This window comes from Lontra canadensis, unplaced genomic scaffold, assembly GCF_010015895.1.
Source record: "Lontra canadensis isolate GAN:19392208 unplaced genomic scaffold, GSC_riverotter_1.0 scaffold59, whole genome shotgun sequence".
In the NCBI taxonomy this organism is placed as follows: Eukaryota; Metazoa; Chordata; class Mammalia; order Carnivora; family Mustelidae; genus Lontra; species Lontra canadensis.
In genome coordinates, this window is record NW_022631053.1 from 5,830,822 (window position 1) to 5,856,582 (window position 25,761).

General features: G+C 38.1%; 1 protein-coding gene across 1 annotated transcript; it reads right to left on the minus strand.

Annotated features, from left to right (window-relative positions):
- Window positions 1–20,451: 20,451 nt before the first annotated feature.
- On the minus strand, window positions 20,452–21,396 carry LOC116878764 (olfactory receptor 8S1-like). The gene has a single exon (XM_032876515.1). The coding sequence runs from the start codon at window positions 21,394–21,396 to the stop codon at window positions 20,452–20,454; it is 945 nt and encodes a 314-aa protein (XP_032732406.1).
- Window positions 21,397–25,761: the final 4,365 nt, after the last annotated feature.

Sequence of the window (25,761 nt, forward strand, 5' to 3'; positions counted from 1 at the left end):
TAAGAAAACTGAAAAGATTATGTAGTAAAAACTCTTGGAGATTATCTAAATGTCTAGAGAGCCAACTTCAAGTTGTAGTCAAGGGCAAAGCTTTAAGGGGGCCTGGAATTAGAAGAGAAAGGGAAGAGGTGGAATACTTACCTCCTTTTTGCTATAACAGACTAACAGAGGCCTTACTCTTTTTGAAATTGTGAAAACCTACAGATCTCTGCTTCAGAGAGATCACCCTACACTTTGTTTAAATGTATAAAATCCATCCATCCATCCATCCATTTTATTGAATAAACATTTTTGAGTGTCTGTTTACTGTAAGGTACTGTGTTGTACATGCAGTTGAAGACAATTCTCCATTGTATTTTTCTTGACTCTTGCATGAATGCACTTACCTGAGCATTATCTGGCTTTAACTAATCCCCGTAGGCTGTTTCTTCCTCATCAGATGCAACCTGTGGTTGTACATTTGGACTCAACCTTTCTTCAGATCCTCATGAGTGCTTTACTACCTGTTAGAGTATTCTAATCTGCCTCTTGAACTCCGAATCTTTCCTGGGATCTCTACCTTTTATGTCTACCACACAAATCTAATCTTGATGCATCTCACAGGACTTTCAATAAAAGGTATAATCTTGCTCAGAAGGTAAGTTTCCCAGTCTTTGAACTTCCTCTCCACTTTATTCCACCCCCGCTACCAGGCCTATCAAATATACACCTTCCAAACTCTGAGCCCTGATTTAGAATATGTATCTGAATTATCTATGAGTTCTGTCCAGGGTGTAATCTGTAGTCCAGAGGGTTGGCCCAAACTAATGAAGATTCAGCAATGAAGAATAAGTACCTGCAAAAGTCAGTTTTATCTTTGAGTCCATAAAACTCTTAAAATATTTTTTGACACATTGCTTTTTATAAATCTATTATCTAACTTAAACCTATTCAACAAAAATGCCAATAAATTTTACAAATCATAGTTTGTGTCTTTTAAAAACTAGGAACATAATATAATTATTTTCAGATAATCAAACAACAATACTAAATCTGAGTTGTATGAGCTGTTAACTTGTAATTTGTCTTAATGTTTAGCTTAAAATAAAGCCAAAACCAACCACATGCTAATATATGTCACACAAGTTTCTCAGAGTTGCCCTTTTCCTCACTCTATGTCAGTATTTTTGTTTCTTCACTGAATGCAGCCATATCAGTTGTTAAGTTACTCATTCTAAACTGTCCTATCCTGCTTATTTAGGAGTCATGTTGGAAGGAAGGCTGATGAAATTTATTATCCCCCAGCAAGTCCATAAAATACCTTTTCAAAAAAATTTATTTATTTATTTGAGAGAGAGAGAGTGAGAGAGTGCACAAGTTGGGGGAGGGTCAGAGGCAGAGGGAAAAGCATTATCAGTTTTGAACCTGATAATGTTCTGCTAAGCAGGGACCTCCCCACCCCTGGAAAAGGCAAATGCTTATATGCCTGAGCCACCTGGGTGCCTCCATAAAATAAAGTAGTTTTGAAAGTGAACAACTTCTCTGGATTTTATATTAAGAAAAAACACTGTGAACAAAATTCATTCATGTCAAGACTGTGAACATATTTAAGAATCTGGAATTTAGTATCCAAATGAGAGAAATTGGCCCAGTTCTATGCTTACTCTTTATTGATCTGGTTATAAGGACCAATTCTTAGCATGAAAATACTCTAGCACCTTCAGAAGCTGCTCATTATGGATCCAAAACCTGAAAACTTTTATCTTGGAATGGAAACACCACAGTCTATCATGGAGACAGCTACATCATGCGACATTATGACTCACCTCACCCCAGGTTCAAAGCACAGATCTTCTGACAAATGATACCTTCCTTCAAAGTAGGACAATGTTGTTATGTTAATCTTTAAGGAAATAATAAAATGCTAATATCAAAATTTTCTCACTTACCTTCAAGAAGAAGCACAGTGAATTCAGTTCAGCCCAAAGTTTGAGTGAGTGGTTCCAGATCTAAACCTGGTTGTGAATGTAGGGAGTCATGAGGCAGTTCCTGAGAAGGGAGGGGTAGGAAGAGGAGCTCAAGGGATTCTCCCAAGGCTTTTTACCAATTTCCCTTGAACTGTACACTGAACAAAAGCAAACTCATTTAACATTCTATTCTGTTTTTTCAAAGACCATCTTAACAGAAGTAGAATATAAAGTTGAAGTCAAGTAACATGATAAATATTCACCATCTTCCTTTCTACTGAAAAAAATTTTTTTAAAGATCTTATTTATTTATTTATTTGAGAGAGCGTGACATCACAGAGGGAAAGGGAGAAGCAGACTTGCCGCTGAGTGGAGAGCTCAATGGACTCTGGGATGCCAGGATCCTGGGATCATGACCTGAGCCGAAGGCAGTTGCTTAACCCACTGAGACCCTCAGGCACTCCTCTTCTGAAATGTCAACATTAGAGATTGCTTTTACCAGAGTGAGTTTGTGTCTGAAGTAAAATTAGACAATTTTGACAAGGGTCACACATTGAGACAGTTGTCAAGTCTTTAGATCTAATGAGACCACCAATGTTTTCCAAGGTGACAACTAGTTAAGGACCAATAATCAAAACATGAGACTTACTTCAATAGGTGCCCGATACTTGAGCTGGTATAGTTCAACTCAGAAGATATTGAGGTCTTTAATTAAATAATTGTTAAGTGAGGTTAGGAGGAGAGAAAGCTGAAATGCTTCAGTACTTACAGAAGGGACTTGACGACCAGACTGAATTGTAATAAATAGGTCTCCCATTGTTCTTTAATTATTTCAGCAGGGATCATATTGGGCATGGGTAATAACAGCAGAAAAATGAATATTCTGCACACAAAGGACTGAGGACCTGGGAAAAGAGAGGGTACCTAAGGACCCCAATATTTTCTGCCAAAATTCATGTATTTCCCTTTCTTAATGATTAATTTTATTAATTGAGCAAACATTGACCTCCTTATTACCTAATAAGAGAAGTTGAGGACAAAAGCCCAGTAGAACATACTGAGAAATACAGACATAGTTTCGGGAGTGTTGACAGGCAAAGTTCTCTCCGTTGTGTGGAATTGAGGTGAGAAAGTGTAAAGAAGTGTCCCAGAGATCCAGAGAGAGAAGGTTCAATGATAGATGTTAATAAAACTATAAATCAACTAGAAAGCATTCAGGAAAAACTTCCAAAAAAATCAGAGAAAATACTACCATATTCTAGTATCTTTTTATACAGAAGACATTTTGTAGCTCTTTTCCTAGGTAGAACTTATCTGAGTTTCCAAGAACTTACACTTCAATGAAATAACTCTAGGAAAAATAGCAACTTTTACTTTTCCAGTTGGGAATCACAGGAAGACAGAATGTCCTAGATTTAGATTGTCCTGAAGTATTGGTCATCCGTGTCTCAATTGGCCACACTAAAAAGATTTTTGAATCCTCAGTAAGTGCAGTTTGGTGAGAGATTTCTTTCAGATGGTCTCAGGCCTCGTTCCTTGGTGTCTCTTCATTTAGTTTCTCTGTGACTAAATATTGTGTTCAAGAGAGTAAATCTCAGCTTTAACTTCTCAGAAAAGCAGTTATAGTTCATGCGGTTAGTTTATTGGCTGACTGAGCCTGGGAGCTCAAGAGAAAGATGGAACAATAGCCTTTATTCCCTGGAGTTAGACCCTGAAATACGTGAGCTAATTAGGAAAGTTGCATTTTCTAAGAGAGTAGGAGATGACCTCAGATGTTGGCTTCAGAACTTGACTTAGAAATCTTACTGGAAACTCTTGGGAGAGAACTCCTGGTATTTTGTCTTTACTTCCTCCCTCTCTGCCTTCCTTTCTTCCTTCTTGTCTTTTCAGCTTTATTGAGTTATAATTGAAAAATAAAATTTTATTTATTTATTTATATATTTTTGAAAAATAAAATTTTATATATTTAAAATGTACAGTGTGGTGATTTACATATGTACGCTTTGTGAAATGATTACCACAATTAGATTTTCTATATTTTATTTTTTTTTGAGAGAGAAAGGGCGTGTGCATGTGTGCATGAACCTTGGTGGGTGAGAGGTGAGGGAGAGGGACAAGCAGATTCCTTGCTGAGCGGGAAGCCCACTTCAGGGCTGGATCCCAGGAACTGGCAATCATGACTTGAGCTGAAGTCAGACATATAACTGACTGGGCATCCTGACCAGGCACCCAAACCACAATCAGATTACTTAGTACACCCATCACCTTACATAGTTACATGTGTGGTGAAAATGCTTATGGTCTACTTACAGCAAATTTTAAGTACACAACAGAATATTATTAATTATAGTCATCATGCTGAACATTAGATCCCCAAAGATTATTCATCTTATTTTTAAAAATTATTTATTTTTTTATTACATTATGTTATTCACCATACTGTACTTCATTAGTTTTTTATATAGTGTTCCATGATCCATTGTTTGTGTGTAACACTCAGTGCTCATTGCAACACATGCCCTCCTTAATACCCATCACTAGGCCTCCACATTCCCCCCACCTCCCTCCCCTCTGAAACCCTCAGTTTGTTTCCTGGAGTCCTGGAGTCCATACTCTCTCATGGTTCATTCCCCCTACCCTGATTACCCCCGCTTCATTTTCCCCTTCCTTCTCCTAATGTCCTGCATGCTATTCTTTATGTTCCATATGATAATCATCTTTCTCTGCTTGACTTATTTCACTTAGCATAATCCCCTCCAGTTCCATACAAGTCAATGCAAATGATGGGTTGAGTAATATTCCATTGTATATAATCTGATGTATAATCTGATGGCTGAGTAATATTCCATTGTATACATGAGCCACATCTTCTTTATCCATTCATCTGTTGAAAGGCATCTCAACTCCCACAGTTTGGCTATTGTGGACATTGCTGCTATGAACACTGGGGTGCATGTGCTATTTATCTTTTTTAAAAAATTGTTTTAAATTAAAAAAATTTATTTATTTATTTATTTAATTTAGAGAGAAAGAGAGCATGAGAAGGGAGGAGTAGAGGGAAAAGAAGAGAGAGAATGCTAAGCAGGCTCCATGCTCAGTGTGGAGCTTGATGTGAAGCTCCATCTCATGATACTGAGATTATGACCTGAGCTGAAATCAAGAGTTGGGCACTTAACAGACACAGCCATCCTGTTGCCTAGAGAGGTTAGTCATCTTATAACTGAAGGCTTACACACTTTGACTAGTGTCTTCTCATCTTCCCATCCCCAACTCCTGGTGACCACCATTTACCATTCTATTCTTTGCTTCTCTGCATTTGGTATTTATTTATTTATTTATTTATGTCCATATATTAGTGAGATCATAAAATATTTGTCTTTTTAATTTCATTTAGTATATTGTCCTTTAGATTCATCTATGTTTTTGCAAATGGCAGGATCTCCTTCTTTCTCATGGCATGTATTCTGCTGCATATATATGCCACATCTTTATCCATTCATCCATTGATGTACCTTTAAGTTGTTTCCTTGTTTGCTATTGGGAATAATGTTGTAATGAACATGGGAGTATAGATATTTCTTCAAGATACTAATTTTGTTTCCTTTGGATATGTACCCAAAGTGGAATGGCTGGATCATTTTGTAGTTCTTTTTCTTTTTTTTAATCAATTTTATTTATTTATTTATTTATCTGAAAGAGAGAGAGCACATGAGCATGGGGAGTAGCAGAGGGAGAAGCAGACTCCCGTGGAGTAAGGAGCCCAAAGTGGGACTCAATCCCAGGACTCTGGGACCATGACCTGAGCCAAAGGCAAATGCTTAACTAACTAAGCTACCTATGAGCCCCCCATTTGGTAGCTGTATTTTTAATTTTTTGAGGAACCTCCGTACTGTTTCCCCTAATGGTGGTACCAATTACATTCCCCCCAACAGTGTCCCAAGGGTTCCCTTTTCTCCACATCTTGGCCAACACATACCTATTGTCTTTTTGATCATAGCCATTCTAATAGGTGTGAGGTGGTATCTCATTGTTTTTTTTGATTTGCATTTCCATAATAATTAGTGATGTTGAGCATGTTTTCATGTACCTATTGACTATTAGAATGTCTTTGGAAAAATGTCTGTTCAAGTGATTTTCTCATTTTAAAAATTTGATTATTTTTATTGTTGTTGAGTTGGATTAAGTTCCTTATATATTTTGGATATGAACTCCATGACAGTCAGTTAAATGCTTTGCAAATATGTCTCTAATCCTGTAAGTTGCCTTTTCTTTTTGTTGGTTGTTTCCTCTGATGTACAGAGTCTTTTAAATTTGATAGTCCCAATTTATTTTTGTTTTCGTTGTTTATGCTTTTGGAGTCATATCTCCCCAAAAAAATTATTGCCAAGAGCAAATCAAAGAGCTTTATCCCTATATTTTCTTCTAGGAGTTTTATGTTTACAGGTCTCATGGTATGTTTAGGATCTTAATCTATTTTAAGTAGTTTTTGTGGGTGGTATAAGAGAGGGGTTTAGTTTTATTCTTTTGCATGTGGATATCCAGTTTTCCCAGCACCATTTGTCAGAGCCTATCCTTTCTGTATTGTGTGATCTTGTGCCCTTGCAAAGGTTAGTTGACTTGATATACATGGGTTTATTTCTGAACTCTTGATTCTGTTCCATTGGTCTATGCGTCTAATTTTTATGTCAATGTCATACTGTTTTAATTACTATAGCTTTGTTATATAGCTTGAAATTAGGAACATAATGCCTCCAGTTTGCTTTTCTTTTTCAAGATGGCTTTGACTATTTGGGGTCTTTTATGGTTCCATAAAAATTTTTAGGGATTTAAGAAATCTGTATCTGTGAAAAATGCTGTTGGAATTATTTATTTATTTATTTTCAGCATAACAGTATTCATTGTTTTTTGCACCACACCCAGTGCTCCATGCAATCCATGCCCTCTCCAATATCCACCACCTGGTTCCCCCAACCTCCTACCCCTGCCCCTTCAAACCCCTCAGATTGTTTTTCAGAGTCCATAGTCTCTCATGGTTCACCTCCCCTTCCAATTTCCCCCAACTCCCTTCTCCTCTCTAACTCCCCTTGTCCTCATGCTATTTGTTATGCTCCACAAATAAGCGAAACCATATGACACTTGACTCTCTCTGCTGTTGGAATTTTGATAGGGATTACACAGAATCTGTAGCTAGCTTTGGGTAATATGGACATTTCAACACTATTAATTTTTCTGATCCATGAACATGGATATCTGGCCATTTATTTGTGTTTTTCTCAATTTCTTCCATGAGCATCTTACAGTTTTCAGTGTACAAGTCTTTCACTTCCTTGGTTAAATTTATTCCTCAGTATTTTCTTGTTGTTGATGCAATTATAAATGGGATTGTTTTCTTTCTTTCTTTCTTTCTTTCTTTCTTTCTTTCTTTCTTTTTCTTTCTTTTTTTAGATTTTATTTATTTATTTGACAGACAGAGATCACAAGGAGGCAGAGAGGCAGGCAGAGAGAGAGAGAGGAGGAAGCAGGCTCCCCACCGAGCAGAGAGCCTGATGCAGGGCTTGATCCCATGACCCTGGGATCATGACCTGAGCTGAAGGCAGAGGCTTTAACCCACTGATACACCCAGGCACCCCAATGGGATTGTTTTCTTAATTTTGTTTTCCAATTGTTTGATCTTAGTGTATAAAAATGCAACTAATTTTTATATGTTGATTTTGTGTCCTGCAACTTTACTGAATTAATTGATTAGTTTAACAGCATTTTGGTGGAGTCTTTAGTATTTGTATATGATCATTTCATCTTCAGAGACAATTTTCTTTGTTACTTTCCAATTTGGATAACTTTTATTTCTTTTTCTTACCTAATTTCTCTGGGTAAGACTTCCAGAACTATGTTGAATGATAATGGTGAGAATAGTCACCCTGTCTTGTTTTTGTTCTTAGAGGAAAAACTTTCTGTTTCACCACTGAGTGTGGCATTAGGTAAGGGCTTAACATATATGGCCTTTGTTATGTTGGAGTGCATTCCTTCTGTACCTTATTTTTTGAGAATTTTTTCATGAAAGATGTTGAATATTGTCAAATTCTTTTTCACATGGATTAAGATGATCATATGATTTCTGTCCTTTTTGTTAGTGTGGTGTATATCATGTTTTTTTGATCTTTATATATTGAACCATCCATGCATCCCCGGAATACATCCTACTTGATCATGGTATATGATTCTTTTAATATGCTCTTGAATTCAGTTTGATTGAGGTTTTTTGTACCAATTTAAATCAGGGATATTTGACCTATAGTTTTCTTGTAGTGTCTTTGTCTGGCTATCAGGAGCAATGCTGATAATATGAAAGTTTCCTCCTCTTCAGTCTTTTGAAAGAGTTTGAGAAGGATTGGTATGATCTCTTCTTTTAATATTTGGTAGGATTCAACAATAAAGGCATCAGGTTATAAGTGTTTCTTTGTTGGGAGGTTTGATTACTGATTCAATTTCCTTACTTGGTCTCCTTACTCAGTCCGCTCAGATTTTATATTTCTTCATGATTCAGTCTTGGTAGGTGGTATGTTCCTAGTAATTTCTATATTTCTTCTAGGCTGTGTAATTTGTTGTTGTATAATTATTCATAGTAGTCTTTTATGATCTTTGTTTTTCTGTTGTACCGATTGTAATATCTCCTCTTTCATTTCTGATTTTACTTATGGTTGACCCTTGAACAACCCAGGTCAGTCCAAAATCTGCATAGAGCTTTTGACTCCCCCCAAACTTAACTACTAATAGTTTACTATTGACCAGAAGCCTTATTGGTAACAAACGGTTGGCTGTTGATGCTATTTCATTTTTCATTCCATTCATTGTATTCTTCAGCTCCAGAATTTCTGTTTAATTCCTTTTAAATAATTTCTATCTCTCTGTGAAAGTTTTTGCATTGTTCATGTATTGCTTTCCTGATTTAGTTGAATTGTCATCCTGTGTTTTCCGATAGTTTACTGAGCTTCCTTAAAACAACTATTTTGATTTCTGTGTAAGACAAATCTCCATAGATATCCAGTCCTTTGGGTTGGTTACTGAAAAATTATTGTGTTCCTTTGGTGCCATTATGTTTCCTTCATTTTTCATGTTCCTTGATGTCTTGTGTTGCTGCCTTTGCATTTGAAGACTTGGTCACCTCCTCCAGCCTTTACTGCCTGGCTTCAGGAGATAAATACCTTCTGTTAGCCTGGTAGGTATTTTGAGGCTTTCCTTGTAGCTTTTCTGTGGACACACTTACTCCATGCTTCTTGCTTCCTCTTGGGCAGAGTTCACAATATCCTATGCTTTTTCTTGATTCTGAAAAGCTAGAGTGGGTACCAACATCCTCCTGTTTGCTTTCCCTAGGGCAGTGCTGAATTGTCAAATTTGTGTACTTTTTCTCAATTCTGTATTTGTGTCATCTTTCTGCATGTTTTCACTAGCTGTCTGCAAAGGCTTATTCTTGTTGCCTTCAGGGAGCCACACATGTTACCAGGAGAGGTTGGTGGGGCATGTGGGTAGGGCACCTGCAATATTGGGGGTGCCCATGGGCCAGCAGGGGGGATCCACAGGTGAGATCACCAGAAGCTCATAGGCTGTCTTCTTAATGGAGTCTGTGAAGTGATTGGTGGGACATATGCCTCTTTGATGCCCTCTAAGAGCAACTGGCTGCTATTCTCCAAGGCCCCTCACGCTTAGTCACGCAGCATATCCTAGTGTTCTGGATGGGGCAAAAAAGAAGTGGACCTCTTCCTTATCCCATACAGCTGGGAAGCCAGGTGCTTACTCACATACTCCCATTTTCCTCCATGGGAGAAACCATGAGCTGAGGAGATCTTTCTTGGCGCTGAGTTGTGCCACTTTGGGGGAGGGGTGACATGGATACAGAATAACTGTTCCTCTTACCCACTCCAATGCATCCAATCTTGGATATTTTCTCCTCCAGCAGTGTACTGGAACTTCTTCCTCTTGTGCCTGTTTAGGAGGGTGTATTAGTAATTCTTCTCCAGAGAAATACAAACAGTTGGATTTGTGTGTGTGTGTGTGTGTGTGTGTATACATATATATATATGTGTGTGTGTGTGTGTCTATATATATATGTGTGTGTGTGTGTGTATAAATATATATATATGCATATATATATGTATATATATATGCATATATATATATGCATATATATATGTATATATATATATATATCTGATTTACTTCAAGGAATTTGCCGATGTGATTGTGGAGGCTTGGTGATTCCAAAATCTGATGGAGGAGGCTGGCAGACTGGAGTTTCAGGAAAGAGTTGCAGTTCAAGTCCAAAGCTATTAGCTGGTGAACCAGGTGGAGCTGATGTTGCAGATGAAGCTTAAAGGCAGTCCACTGGAAGAATCTCCTCCTGATTGGGAGAGGCCAGCCTTTTGTTCTATCCAGTCCATTGGATAAGGCCCAGTCATATTATTGGAAGGAAATCTGCTTTGCTCTAAATCCACCCAAATTAAATGACAATCTCATCCAAAATATCCTCACAGAAACATCCAGGATAATGTTTGACCAAATATGTGGGCACCATGGCCCAGACAAATTGAGACATACACAAAGGAGATATAATAAAAGTGAGAAATGTTTTTAAGTACAATGACATATCAAACTTGTGTTTTTGGTAGCAGTTCATTTTGGAAAAAAAATTATTCTTTTTTTATCAATACCGTACTCTACATATTTTAAAAGACTTAAAACATCCTCCCAAGTTTTAGAATAACAATATCTCACCATCCACCAAAATAGCCTGGAGAAATATTCAGAATGCCAGTCACATTGATTATCATGGATGAAGAGATTGGAGCTGGGAAGGAAAAGATTTTTTTTTTAAATAAAATTTTAACTTTAGAATAGTTTTAGGTTTACATAAAATGTGCAAAGATAGTGCAGAGCATTCCCATTCCCATATACCCCCTGCTCAGTCTCCATTATTATTAACATTTTACATTAGTGTGGCACATTTATCACAATTAATGAACCATATTGAAAAATTATTACTAAAGTCTACAATGTATTCATTATTTCCTAAGTTGTCACCTAAAGTCCAGTTTCCAAGATTCCACCCAAGATAGCACATTATATTTAATTCATGTCTCCTTAAGCTCCTTTTGATTGTGACAGTTCTCAGACTTTGTTTCTGATGACATTTACAGAGTGTGCAGTTATGCTCTACTTCATTGAGAGTACAGTTTCTCTATGGGGGCAGAGGATCATCAGTCAAGAGGTACAAAGGCCAGAGCTGTGATTGCATGGACAGATGTTGGAGGATAAACAGAAGGGGACCTCCAGAAGCTAGCCATTGTAAAGTAATACCCCAGTGCAAAAGTGTCCTGCACCTGGGGACCAATGGTAGCTTGGAGACCAGTGACTGTGGGAGGGGAAGGGACTTATAATAGCGCTCAAACAGAACACAGGGTCTTAAGGGACAAATGCTGGGACTGAGTGGCCACAGCCACAGACTTGAGTCTGTGGACCTGGGGTTGGCTGATGCTGCTGCCAGTGCCCAAGAGGTCTTGGCTTGGATCAGTACCCACAGATCCTGGGTTGCCGCTGCCGGGAGCCTGGGCCTGGGCCTGCCTGGACTGGGATCACTCAGTTTTGGTGGCACTGGTGGGGGGAAGTGCATAGAAAAGCGTGGGCCAGCGTCCACTGCTGAGAGGATCACTGCGGGTATGCACCACCTGTGGGAGGCTGTGGTATTCAGCAAGGCTTACAGAGGGGGCGACTGTGTGTTCTGGAGGATTCAGAGAGGAGTAGACTGTGGCTTTTCTCCTCTGGGGCAGAGGTCTGAGTGTGGGCGTTTTCCTTTGCTCTGACCCTCTGAAAAGGCATGAAAAGCCACCAGAGAACAAAAGCAATCAGAGAACAAAAGCCAAAAAAACCGCTTTCCATGGAGCCCAGCCCTTTTGACAGTGGGAAGGACAACTCTGGCCAAGCAGGATTGACTGTAAAACATTGTGGCAGTCCCCTCCTCCAGAATACAAGATAGGAGAACAAGAGGACAACAACCCCAGGGTCCCTATAAAACTGAAAAACCCCAACACTAGGGGAAAATGGTATATTAAGCTCCTGGTGTTGTCTCACAGCCTATGTATTTCTTAGATATAACTTTTCTCTTTTTAAAAATTCTTTTTCATGTTTCTTCTGATTATTTCCTCTTACTTTTCATTTCAACCAAAAGTTTAATACAACATATTCCACAGTAACTTTTCAAATTGAACTTTTTCACACATATACTTTTTTCTTTTTCTTTAGATATAGATATAGATATAGATATAAGTTTCAAATTAGTCCTTTTCTCCCTGTTCAATACTACCTTTATATATATACCAGTTTTAACTTCCCTGTCTCTCTGAGAAGTAATGTTTTCTAACAGAGAGAACGAAATATACCCAGGAAGAAGTGAAATACCCTACCTTGACCACATCAAGCAATTATAGCCACATTCCCTTCATGTCTCCCCTTTTATTTTTATTTTTATTTTTATTTTTATTTTTTGGGGGTGTGTGTGGGTCTTTTTGATTGCTTGTTTGTTTTTGTTTTTGTACCTTATAAATCTTATTCTTGGGTTTCATTTTGGCTGGGGTTTTTTGGTGGTGGCTTCTGATTGCACCAAACTTTCCCAGGGTGCACCTTGCCTGGATTGTGGTTGATATTTTCAGCTGTATATCCCCTCAACCACAGCTCAACAGAATGACTAGGAGGAGGAAGTCCCAGCAAAGAAAAGACCCAGAGAAAATGGCCTCTCCCGCGGACCTAATGGATATGGATATAAGCAAGATGTCAGAAATAGACTTCAGGGTAACAGTTATGAAGACAAAATGAGGCTGGATAAACTATTAATGGCAACATAGATTCTCTAAGGGCAGAAATGAGAGCTGATCTGGCAGAACTTAAACATGCTACCAATGAGACCCAGTCTAATCTAGATACTCTAATAGCTAGTGTAAACGAGGCAGAACTAATTAGCAATCTAGAAGACAAACTGATAGATAAAAAGGAACAGGAGGAGGCCTAGAACAAACAGCTCAAATTCCATGAAAACAGAATTAGAGAAATAAATGATGCCATGAAACATTCCAGTGTCAGAATTATTGGGATCCCTGAGGGCGTGGAGAGAGAGAGAGGACTAAAAGACATATATGAGCAAATCATAGCTGAGAACTTCCCTAATCTGGGGGAATGAAACAAGCATTTGTGTCTTAGAGGCTGAGGGGACTCCTCCCAAGATCAAGGAGAATAGACCAACATCTAAACATGTAATAGTAAAATTTGCAAATCTTAGAATCAAGGAAACCATCTTTATATTTATTTATTTATTTATTTATTTATTTATTTGTCAGAGAGAGCACGAGAGAGCATGCACAGACAGGAAGAGAGGCAGGCAGAGGCAGAGAGAGAAGCAGGCTCCCTGTGGAGCAAGGAGCCCGAGCAGGACTTGATCCCAGGACCCTGGGATCATGGCCTGAGCTGAAGGCAGTGGCTTAACCAACTGAGCCACCCAGGCGTCCCATCAAGGAAACCATCTTAAGGACAGTTAGGAGGAAGAGATTCCTTACTTACAGAGGGAAGAACATCAGAATAATGTCAGACTTATCCACAGAGACCTGGCAAGCCAGAAAGGGCTGGTAAGACATATTCAGGGTACTAAATGAGAATAACATGCAGGCAAGAATTCTTTATCCAGCAAGGTTGTCATTCAGAATGGGTGGATGAAAAAGGAGCTTCTAGGACCAGCAGAAACTAAAAGAATATGTGACCACTAAGCCAGCCCTGGAAGAAATATTGAGGGGGGTCTATAAAAGGAGAAAGACCCCAAGAGTGATTTAGATTGGAAGTTTACAGAGACAATATATAGAAACAAGGACTTCACAGGCAACATGATGACAATAAAATCATATCTTTCAATAATCACTCTCAATGTGAATGACCTAAATGCTCCCATAAAATGGCACAGGGTTGCACATTGGATAAGAAGACAGAACCCATTCTTACGTGGTCTACAAGAGACTCACTTTAAACCTAAAGATACCTCCAGACTGAAAGTGAATGGATAGAGAACCATCTTTCATGCCAATGGACCTCAAAAGAAAGCTGGGGTAGCAATTCTCATATCAGACAATTTAGACTTTAAGCTAAAGATTGTAGTTAGAGATACAGAAGGACACAATATCATTCTTAAAGGGTCTAACCAACAAGAAGATCTAAGAATTGTAAATATCTATGCCCCCAACATGGGAGCAGCCAATTGCATAAACCAACTGCTAACCAAAATGAAGAGACATACTGATAATAGCACACTAATAGTAGGAGACCTCAACACTTCACTCTCAGCAAGACAGATCATCTAAGCAGAAAATCAACAAAGAAAAAAGCTTTGAATGACACACTGGACCAGATGGACCTCATAGATATATACAGAACATTCCACCCTAAAACAACAGAACACTCATTCTTCTCGAGTGTGCATGGAACTTTCTCTAGAATAGACCACATACTGGGTCACAAATCAGTCTCAACTGATACCAAAAGATTGAGATTATTCTCTGCATATTCTCAGACCACAATGCTTTGAAACTGGAACTCAGTCACAAGAAAAAGTTTGGAAGGAATTCAAACACTTGGAAGCTAAAGACCATCCTGCTCAAGAAAGTTTGGGTCAACTAGGAAATCAGAGAGGAACTTAAACATTGCATAGAAATCAATAAGAATGAAGACACATTGCTCCGAAACCTATGGGCTATGGCAAAGGCAGTCCTAAGTGGGAAACACAGAGTCATCCAAGCCTCACTTAAAAAAAAAAAAATCCCAAATACACAAACGATCTTTACACCTTAAAGATCTGGATATTCAAAAACAAATTAAGCCTAACCTATGCACAAGAAGGGAAATAATTAAGATTAGAGCAGAGATCAATGAATTAGACTCCAGAAATACAATAGAACACATCAACAAAACTAGAAGCCAGTTCTTTGAAAGACTTAATAAGATCGATCAACCACTGGCCAGACTTATCCAAGAGAAAAGAGAAAGAGAGAAAGAGCCCAAATTAATAAAATTATGAATGAAAGGGGTGAGATCATGACTAATACCAAGGAAATAACAATTATCAGAAACTATTATCAACAGCTATATGCCAATAAATTTAGCAACCTAGAAGAAATGGATGTCTTCCTGGAAACCTATAAACTTCCAAGACTGAAACAGGAAGAAATCAACAACCTGAGTAGACCAATAACCAGAAACGAGATTGAAGCAGTGATCAAAAACCTCCCCCAAAACAAGAGTCCAGGACCTGATGGATTCCATGGGGAATTCTACCAAACATTCAAAGAAGAAATACTACCTCTTCTCCTGAGCTGTTTCAAAAAATAGAAACAGAAGGAAAATTTCCAGACTTTTTCTATGAGGCCAGCATTACCTTGATCCCAAAACCAGGCAAAGACCCCATCAAAAAGGAGAATTACAGACCAATATCCCTGATGAATACCCATGCCAAAATTCTCAACGAGATCTTAGCTAATGGGATACAACAGTACATTGAAAGGATTATTCGTCATGACCAGGTAGGATTTATCCCTGGATGCAAGCGTGGTTCAAAATTCACAAATCAATCAATGTGATAGAACACATAAATAAGAGAAGAGATAAGAACCACATTTTATGCAGGAAAAAGCATTTGACAAAATACAACATCCATTCCTGATTAAAACTCCTCAGAGTATAGGGATAGAGGGGACATTCCTCAATTTCATAAAATCCATCTATGAAAAACCCACAGTGAACATCATTCTCAATGGGGAAAAGCTGAGAGCCTTTCCCTTCAGATCAGGAACACGACAAGGATGCCCTACCTCACCACTATTGTTCAACATAGTACTAGAAGTCCTAGAAACAGCAACCAGACAACAAAAAGAAATAAAAGCTATTCAAATTGGCAAAAAACAAAAGTCAAACTCTCTCTCTTCACAGATGACATGATACTTTATGTGGAAAACCCAAAAGACTCCACCTCCAAATTACTAGAACTCATTCAGCAATTCAGTAATGTGGCAGGATACAAAATCAATGCACAGAAATAAGTTGTCTTCTTATAGACTAACAATAAAACTGTAGAAAGGGAAATTAGAGAATCAATTCCATTTAAAATAACACCAAAACCCATAAGATACCTGGGAATAAACCTAACCAAAGAGGTGAAGGATCTATACTCTAGGAACTACAGAACACTCATGAAACAAATTGAAGAAGGCACAAAAAGATAGAAAAATATTCCATGCTCATGGATCAGAAGAATAAACATTGTTAAAATGTCTATGCTGCCCAGACCAATCTATACTTTCAACATCATCCCAATCAAAATACCATCGGCATTTTTCAAAGTGCTGAAACAAACAATCCTAAAATTTGTATGGAAGTGGAAAAGACCCCAAATCACCAATGAAATGTTGAAAAAGAAAAACAAAGCTGGGGGCATCATGCTGCCTGATTTCAAGGTATATTACAAAGCTGTGATCACCAAGACAGCACGGTATTGGCACAAAAACAGACACACAGACCAATGGAACAGATTAGAGAGGCCAGATATGGACCCTCAACTCTGTGGTCAAATAATCTATGACAAAGCAGGAAAAAATATTTAATGAAAAAAAGACAGTTGCTTCAACATATGGTGCTGGGAAAATTGGACAGCTATATACAGAAGAATGAAACTCAACCATTCTCTTACACCATACACAAAGATAAACTCAAAATGGATGAAAGACCTCAATGTGAGACAGGAATCCATCAGAATCCTAGAGGAGAACATAGGCAGTAACCTCTTTGACATTGGCCACAGGAACTTCTCTTCAAGATATGTCTCCAAAGACAAAAGAAACAAAAGCGAAAATGAACTTTTAGGACTTCATCAAGATGAAAAGCTTCTGCACAGCACAGGAAACAGTCAATGAAACAAAGAGACAACCCATGGAATGGGTGATGATATTTGCAAATGACACTACAGAGAAAGGGCTGATATCTAAGATCTATAAAGAACTTCTCAAACTCAACACCCAAAATGAAATAATCAAATCAAAGAATGGACAGAGGATATGAACAGACACTTCTCAAATGAAGACATACAAATGGTTATCAGACACATGAAAAAATGTTCATCATCATTAGCCATCAGGGAATTTCAAATCAAAACCACATTGAGATGTCACCTTACACCAGTTAGAATAGCCAAAATTAACAAGGCAAAAAAAAAAAATGTTGGAGAGGATGTGGAGAAAGGGGAACCCTGTTTGTGGGAATGCAGGTTGGTGCAGCTGCTTTGGAAAACCATGTGGGAATTCCTCAAAAAGTTAAAAATAGAGCTACCCTATGACCTGGCAATTGCACTACTGGGTATTTACCCCAAAGTTACGGATGCAGTGAAAAAAAAAGGGGGGTCACATGCACCTCAGTGTTCATAGCAGCAATGTCCACAATAGCCAAACTGTGAAAAGAGATGAGATGCCCTTCAACAGATGAATGGATAAAGATATTTTCATCAGAAAAGATGAATATCCAACTTTTGCATCAACATGGATGGAACTGGAGGAGATTATGCTGAGTGAAATAAATCAAGCAGAGAAAATCAGTCATCTTATGGTTTCACTTACTTGTGGAGCATAAGGAATACCATGGAGGACATTAAGAGAATGAAGGGGGAAATGAAGGGAATGAAATTGGAGGGGGAGACAAACCATGAAAGACCGTGGACTCTGAGAGACAAACTGAGGATTTTTTTTTTAAATTGTATTTTTCAAATTTCTTTTCAGTTTACCAGAATTCATTGTTTATGAACCACACCCAGTGCTCCATGCAATACGTGCCCTCCATAATACCCACCACTGGGCTCACCCAACCTCCCACCCCCAACCCCTTCAAAACCCAGAGTCCATAGTCTGTCATGGTTCATCTCCCCCTCCAATTTTCCCCAACTCCCTTCTCCTCTCCATCACCCCATGTCCTCCGTGTAATTTCTTATGCTCCACAAATAAGTGAAACCATATGATAATTGACTCTCTCTGCTTGGCTTATTTCACTCAGCATAATCTCTTCCAGTCCCGTCCATGTTGATACAAAAGTTGGGTATTCATCCTTTCTGATGGAGGCATAATACTCCATAGTGTATATGGACCACATCTTCTTTATCCATTCGGCCATTGAAGGGCATCTTGGTTCTTTCCACAGTTTGGCGACCGTGGCCATTGCTGCTATGAACATTGGGGTACAGATGACCATTCTTTTCACTACATCTATATCTTTGAGGTAAATACCCAGTGTGCAACTGAAGGGTCATAGGGAAGCTCTATTTTTAATTTCTTTTTTTTATCATTTTTTAAAAATTTATTTTCAGCATAACAGTATTCATTGTTTTTGTACCACACCCAGTGCTCCATGCAGTCCGTGCCCTCTCTAATACCCACCACCTGGTTCCCCAGTGTCCTATAGTTCCTTGAGTATAGATCCTTTACCTCTTTGGTTAGGTTTATTCCAAGGTATCTTATGGTTTTTGGTGCTCTTGTAAATGGAATTGATTCTCTAATTTCCCTTTCTACAGTTTCATTGTTAGTCTATAAGAAAGCAACTTATTTCTGTGCATTGATTTTGTATCCTGCCACATCACTGAATTTCTGAATGAGTTCTAGTAATTTAGAGGTGGAGTCTTTTGGGTTTTCCACATAAAGTATCATGTCATCTGTGAAGAGAGAGAGTTTGACTTTTGTTTTTTGCTAATTTGAATACCTTTTATTTCTTTTTGTTGTCTGGTTGCTGTTGCTTAGGACTTCTAGTACTATGTTCAACAGACAAATGGATAAGGAAGATGTGGTCCAAAAACACAATGGAATATTACTCAGTCATCAGAAATGATGAATACCCAACTTTTGCATCAACATGGATGGAACTGGAGGGGATTATGCTGAGTGAAATAAGTCAAACAAAGAAAGTCAGTTATCATATGGTTTCAATTACTTTTGGAAATGAGGAATAGCATAAAGGAACATTAGGAGAAGGAAGGGGAAAATGAAGGCAGGGGGAGGTTTGGAGGGGGAGAAGAACCATTTGAGACTGGACTCTGAGAAACTGAGGATTTTAGAAGGGGAGATGAGGAATGGTTTGCCCAGGTGATGGGTATTAAGGAGGGCAAGTATTGCATGGAGCACTGGGTGTTATACATAAACAGTGTATCTTGGAACATTACATCAAAACTAATGATGTTCTCTATGGTCACTAATGTAACATAATAATAAAAGAAAACCCAGAATGCTCTCATAAGCTTGGCATAAAGAAAAAATTCTTAACCTTGCACAAAATGGCAAGTTATAAAAAATGATTATATGGTCTTTAGTAAAATTAAGAATTTCTCTTCATCAAAACAACATTAAGAGAATGAAAGTCAATGCACAGGGCAGAAGAGGAAAATGTGCTTAATTTTATTAGCTATCAGAGAAATGCAAATACAACTTTTGGTGCATTCAAAACTCACTAGAATTGGAAAATGAAAAAAAACCCACATAAAATACCATGTGTACTTACCATATGGGATAACTGGAATTCTCATAAACTACTATGGGAATATACAATTTTATAACCACTTTGGAAAAGTGCTTGGAAGAATAATGCCTACCTTATGATCACACAAAGCCACCTGTAGATATATACCAAAACAAAGCAAAACAGAAGTGTCTATGGTCAATGTGTACAAGAATACTGATAGCTACACTATTCAGAATAGTCATAAACCAAAAGTTACATAAATATCCTACAACAGAAACAGATCAAGAAATTATGTATTCATGTAATGGAAAATGGTGCAACACTGAGAACAAACAATACACAAATACATTATGCTTGGAGAGTTAGCTAAGTACAATACTGAGTGAATTAAGTCAGACACAAAAGAAATAGATGGTAGATTTCACTTATATGAGGAACAAGAGAAGGCAAAAGTAATGTATGGCCATAGATTACCTGTGAGGCTGGGATAGTGTTGCAAAGGGGAACTTGATCTGCTCGCTAGCTTTTTGATCATATTCTCTTTGAGAAAGCTTATTGTGCTGTATTCTCATATGTTGTGTACCTTTATGTATGTTATATTTTAATAAAGTAGGTGAAATGCTAAAAATCTGCCACAAATCTATTTAGATATAGGTAAAGGTCATTTATAGAACTTCAAAGAACTCACTTATATTCAATGATGGAAAATTAAAAATGATTCATGTCCTTACATTATTGAGACTGCTCAATAATTTGTTCAATTAAAATCCCTATGTATAAAAAATTAGAAGAAAATATACTGAATTTGGGTGATAAAATTGTTCACTATGGCATCTGTCAGCATTTAACAAGATGTGCATTCAGCAATTTTACTTAACATCAACCTAACAGATATCATCATGCATGCGGTTCGAACCTAACTCCTAATAATCTCCAGTCACAGTTTGCTACCTGTACTTTGCAAAAACTTGCCCAAGGTTCTTCTCAGTGCATTTTTAACCTCCTTGTTTTTCAGGCTGTAGATGAAAGGATTCACTAGGGGAGTGATCACACCATACTGTATGGAGAAGATCAGCTCCAGACGTGAGCCTGAGGTTGGCATTAGATGACGGAGGAAAGCTGAGCCATAGAAGAAACTCACTGCAGTGAGGTGGGAGGAACAAGTGGAGAAGGCCTTGCTTCTGCCTGCTTTGGAGCTGATGCTCAGGATGGTGGAGACAATGTGCACATAGGAGATGAAGATCAGGAAGAATGTACCAAAGCCATGCAGGAGTGTGGAACAGACTAGGACAGTGAGGTTGATAGAGACATCAGAGCAGGACAAAGGGAAGAGGGAGGGCAGCTCACAGCTGTAGTGATGGATGGTTTTTGCCTCACAGAAATCCAAGTTTATTATCAGAGGGATATTAATGAGTGCATCTAGAAACCCCAGGCTCCATGAGCCCCACACAAGCTGCATATACAGCTGATTATTCATAACCTGGCCATAGAGGAGTGGGTGACAGATAGCAGCATAACGGTCATAGGCCATTGCTGACAGTAGGCAGACTTCTGTTCCTCCAAAGTCAAACAGAAAGAAGACTTGAGCCAGGCAAGCCTCTACTGAAATGGTTTTCCTTTGAGACAGGAGGTTTTCCAGCAGCCTAGGCACTATGGCAGTAGAGAAACAAAAGTCCACAAAAGAGAGGTGACTCAGGAAGAAGTACATAGGTGTGTGGAATTGGGAATCTGCCCTGATGACCAACAACATCAATAGATTTCCCATTATAGTCAAGAGGTAAATCCCAAGGAAAAGCACAAAGAGCAGAACCTGGATGTGGGAGTCAACAGACAGGCCAAGGAGGATGAACTCTGTGATGGTGCTGTGGTTCCTCAAAGCCATTTAGAGAGGATATTCCCTAGAAATAAAAATAAGCATAAACCTCAAACCTCTGTTGACTACACTCAATTACCAGAAGAGGGGGCTTGAACATAACTAACTTATATTTCTTGTTTTTCCTCATTGACTTTTTTTAATATCCTTTCTTCCCAGACTGATATTCTGCTTCAATTCTGAATAGGCCAATCTCAGTATGATATTATCCTATAGTTGATATTCTATCTCAGAGATCACTGAAGGAATTCACAAATTCATTCAGACCTTAACCATGACTAATTTAGTCAGTTTCTTTCAATAGAAACTGCTTAGCAATATTACCTGTAATTTGCATATTTTAGAGAACTATCTATAATGGATGTTGCAAAACTTGTAATTTCTCCTCTATCACTGTTTCTTTCTTTCTTTTTTTAAAAAAATTAACACACAATGTATAATTTGCTTCAGGGGTACAGGTCTGTGAATCATCAGTCTTAAACAATTCACAATACACAACTCACCATAGCACATACCCTCCCCAATGTCCATCACCCAGTCACCCTATCCTTACCCTCCCTGCTCCAGCAGCCCTCAGTTTGTTTTCTGAGATTAAGAGTCTCCCGTGGTTTGTCTCCCTCCCCGGTCCCATCTTGTTTCATTTTTCCCTTCCTTCCCTCCATGAACCCCCGCCCTGCCTCTCAAATTCCTCATATCAGAGAGATATGATAACTGTCTTTCTCAGATTGACTTATTTCACTTAGCATAATACCCTCTAGTTCCATCCACGTTGTTGCAAATGACAAGATTTCATTTTTTGATGGCCTCATTATATATATATTATATATAATATATATTTTATATATATTTTTTAATTTATTTTCAGCATAACAGTATTCATTGTTTTTGCACCACACCCAGTGCTCCATGCAATCCGTGCCCTCTCTAATACCCACCACCTGGTTCCCCCAACCTCCCACCCCCCACCCCTTCAAACCCCTCAGATTGTTTTTCAGAGTCCATATTATATATATTTTTATTTTTAATATATTTTTATTTTATATATATATTTCCCCCACATCTTCTTTACCATTCATCTGTTAATGGACATCTAGTTTCTTTCCATAATTTGGCTATTGTGGTTATTGCTGCTATAAACATTGGGGTGCACATTCCCCTTCAGATCACTACATTTGCATCTTTAGGGTAAATACCCAGTAGTGTGATTACTGAGTCAAAAAGTAGTTCTATTTTCAACTTTTTGAGGAACCTCCCTACTGCTTTCCGGAGTGGCTGCACCAGCTTGCATTCCCAGTGTAGGAGGGTTTCCCTTTCTCTGCATCCTCACCAACACCTGTTATTTCCTGACTGGTTAATTTTAGCCATTCTGACTGGTGTGAGGTGGTATCTCACTGTGGTTTTGATTTGTAGTTCCCTGATGCTGAGTGATGTTGAGCAATTTTTCATGTATTTATTGGCCATTTGGATGTCTCCTTTGCAGAAATGTCTGTTCACGTCTTCTGCCCATTTCTTGATTGGATTATTTGTTTTGTTTTGTTTTGTTTTTGGGTCTTGAGTTTGTAAGTTCTTTATAGATTTTTATAGATTTTGGATACTAGCTCTATCTGATATGTCATTGTGAATGTCTTCTCCCATTCTGTCAGTTGTCTTTTGGTTTTGTTGACTGTTTCCTTTGTTGTGCAAAAGCTTTTTATCTTGATGAAGTCCCAATATTTCATTTTTGCCCTTGTTTCCCTTACCTTTGGCAATGTTTCTAGGAAGAAGTTGCCACAGGTGAGGTGAAAGAGGTTGCTGCCTGTGTTCTCCTCAATGATTTTGATGAAGTCCTATTTCACAATGAGGTCTTTCATTCATTTTGAGTCTATTTTTGTGTGTGGAGTAAGGAAATGGTCCAGTTTCATTCTTCTGCACGTGGCTCCCCAATTTTCCCAACACCATTTGTTGAAGAGACTGTCTTTCTTCCACTGGACATTCTTTCCTGCTTTGTTGAAGATTAGTTGACCATTATCACTCAGTTTCTTACTCCCATTTAAAACCTTACTAAATTGCTCAATGACATTATTTTGTCTTCCTTTAGCTTTTTTGCAATCTATTTCACATATATTGTCAATTTCATCTTTGGGGCAAGACTGAAACATGTTATCAGAATCTTAGTGTATGTGTGCTTGTATGTATACAAGTGTCTTTGTATACATATGGTGTATGGTGGAGGGTGGAGTAAAATGAATGAGCACAGAGCTTGCTGAATCCATTTTACAGAAGAGAAAATTGAGTATCAGAGGTAATGTTACTTGTCCAAATTGCCAATGTGAATAGTCAGTATTTAGTTGCACTATATAGGACTCTAAGAGGTGTCTCTATCATACCGTGTCTTCCAAAGAAGACTTGGCAGTGAATGTATAATTCACTGTATAATGAATGTATAATTATAATTGCCCATAGTTAAACAGTTGTATATACCATGTTGTCTTCTTCTCAGTGCCTAGCATATCATATACAATGGTTTAACTATTTTATAAATACTTGTTTTTTTTTTCTCTGATTTTGTCACTCCTGTCTAGTATTCAGGGATTCTGTTTAGCCTTTCCCTAGGGCTATATACTTAGATTGTGCCTCTTGAAACATCTTGCTTGGCTTTGTAATGCCACAAAAACTCTAGCCTGTCCCCTTGTGCTCAGATGTGCCTTGTATTCTTGAGTTTTGTCATGATATTAGAGTCTGACCTTGATGTTGTCCAAAGGGCTCACAGGAAGTTTAATCCTGTGGAGCAGCCACCTTCCCAGCGCTTGTCCTTTTTGATTATTTCCCCACTATTAATATTGAATATTTAAATACTTTATAGGCTATGGGATTTTCTTCAATTCAATTTCCATCTCAGTTCTGCTCTAGACTTATATGCAGCATAGATGGCAACTTAAATTTAACAGGGAAGGAGAACAAACTGTTGAAAAAAATAAGTTTCAATGACCCCTCTTATCTCTGGTTTTGCAAGTCCTGTTGAAGAAAACAATTTTTTGTTCTCTACATTAGTAAATAAAACAAAATTAAAAAGTAAATTGAGACTGCTTTCTTTAAGAATATGAACATTTCTGTGTTTGGGATTTTCTGTATGAATTAGGCTTCTAATTGCTTCATTTCTTTCACATTTACTCTTTATCTACATTGTGAGCACTTACTCATCCAGAAGGATCACAGTGCCTTCAGTTCACATTGAAGTTCATGAGATACAGCCTAGATTTAGAATAGGTGGAGAAGGGACATCCTAGATCCTCACAGAGAAAATAGAGGTCAATGCAGAAGTTAGAAGTTAGCTTGGCTTTCTAATTTCCATTAAAGAGTCAAAAATGAGCACTTATTTAACATGTCTTCAACCTTCAGTTCTGTCTGATCTGCTTTATAGATCACCATGATGTAGATTTTTGTGTTTTTTAAAAATATTTATTTACTTATTTGAGAGAGAGAGAAAGAGAGAGAGAGAGAGAGAGAGAGAGAGCATTGTGTGCAAGTGGGAGTGGGGGCGTGCAGAGCAAAAGGGAAGAGAGAAGCAGACTCCCTCCTGAGGTGGAGACCAATGTGGGCTTCAATTTCAGGACTCTGAGTTCATGACCTGAGCTGAAATCAAGAGTCAGATACCCAAATGACTGAACCACGCAGGCCTCCTGATTTTTTTTTTAAAGAGTCATCTCATTTTATCATTGGATATTTATTCCACTGGAATGACTGTGTTTAAACATAGAGTGGCACTTCTGATCAGTCACAATATTAATCCCTTTAGATCTAATAATGATAACAGTGATGATATTGAAAAGATACTGCTTAATCCCAGCACTTTACGTATATTAACCTAGTTCTTTCTTGCAAGAGACACATGATACATCCTTTTTCTTTCTTTTAAACAGATGAGGACCTGAGGCAGACAGCATTTAAGAACTCTGCCCAAGAGGTGCCTGGGTGGCTCAGTGGGTTAAGCCTCTGCCTTCAGCTCAGGTCATGATCTCAGGGTCCTGGGATCGAGCCCCACATTGGGCTCTCTGCTCAGCAGGGAGCCTGCTTCCCCTGCTCTCTCTGCCTGCTGCTCTGCCTACTTGTGATCTCTCTCCCTCTGTCAAATAAATAAATTAATTAAAAAAAATAAAGAAGGTCAAATAGGCACCAAGTAGAGAACTTATAATTTGAGAACTTATAATTTGAGTTCAGGTAGTTTGGTAATGTACCTTAATCACATCCTTTCCAAAGGGAGGAGTAATTAGGAAACCTCCCTTGACAAAGAAAACAAACATAGGTTTCTTAACACTTTGTCAATTTCAAATGTATTTAATTTTAAAATGTTAGTTAACTTCACAAATGCTGGGATGGATGGATTAATAAGAAAAG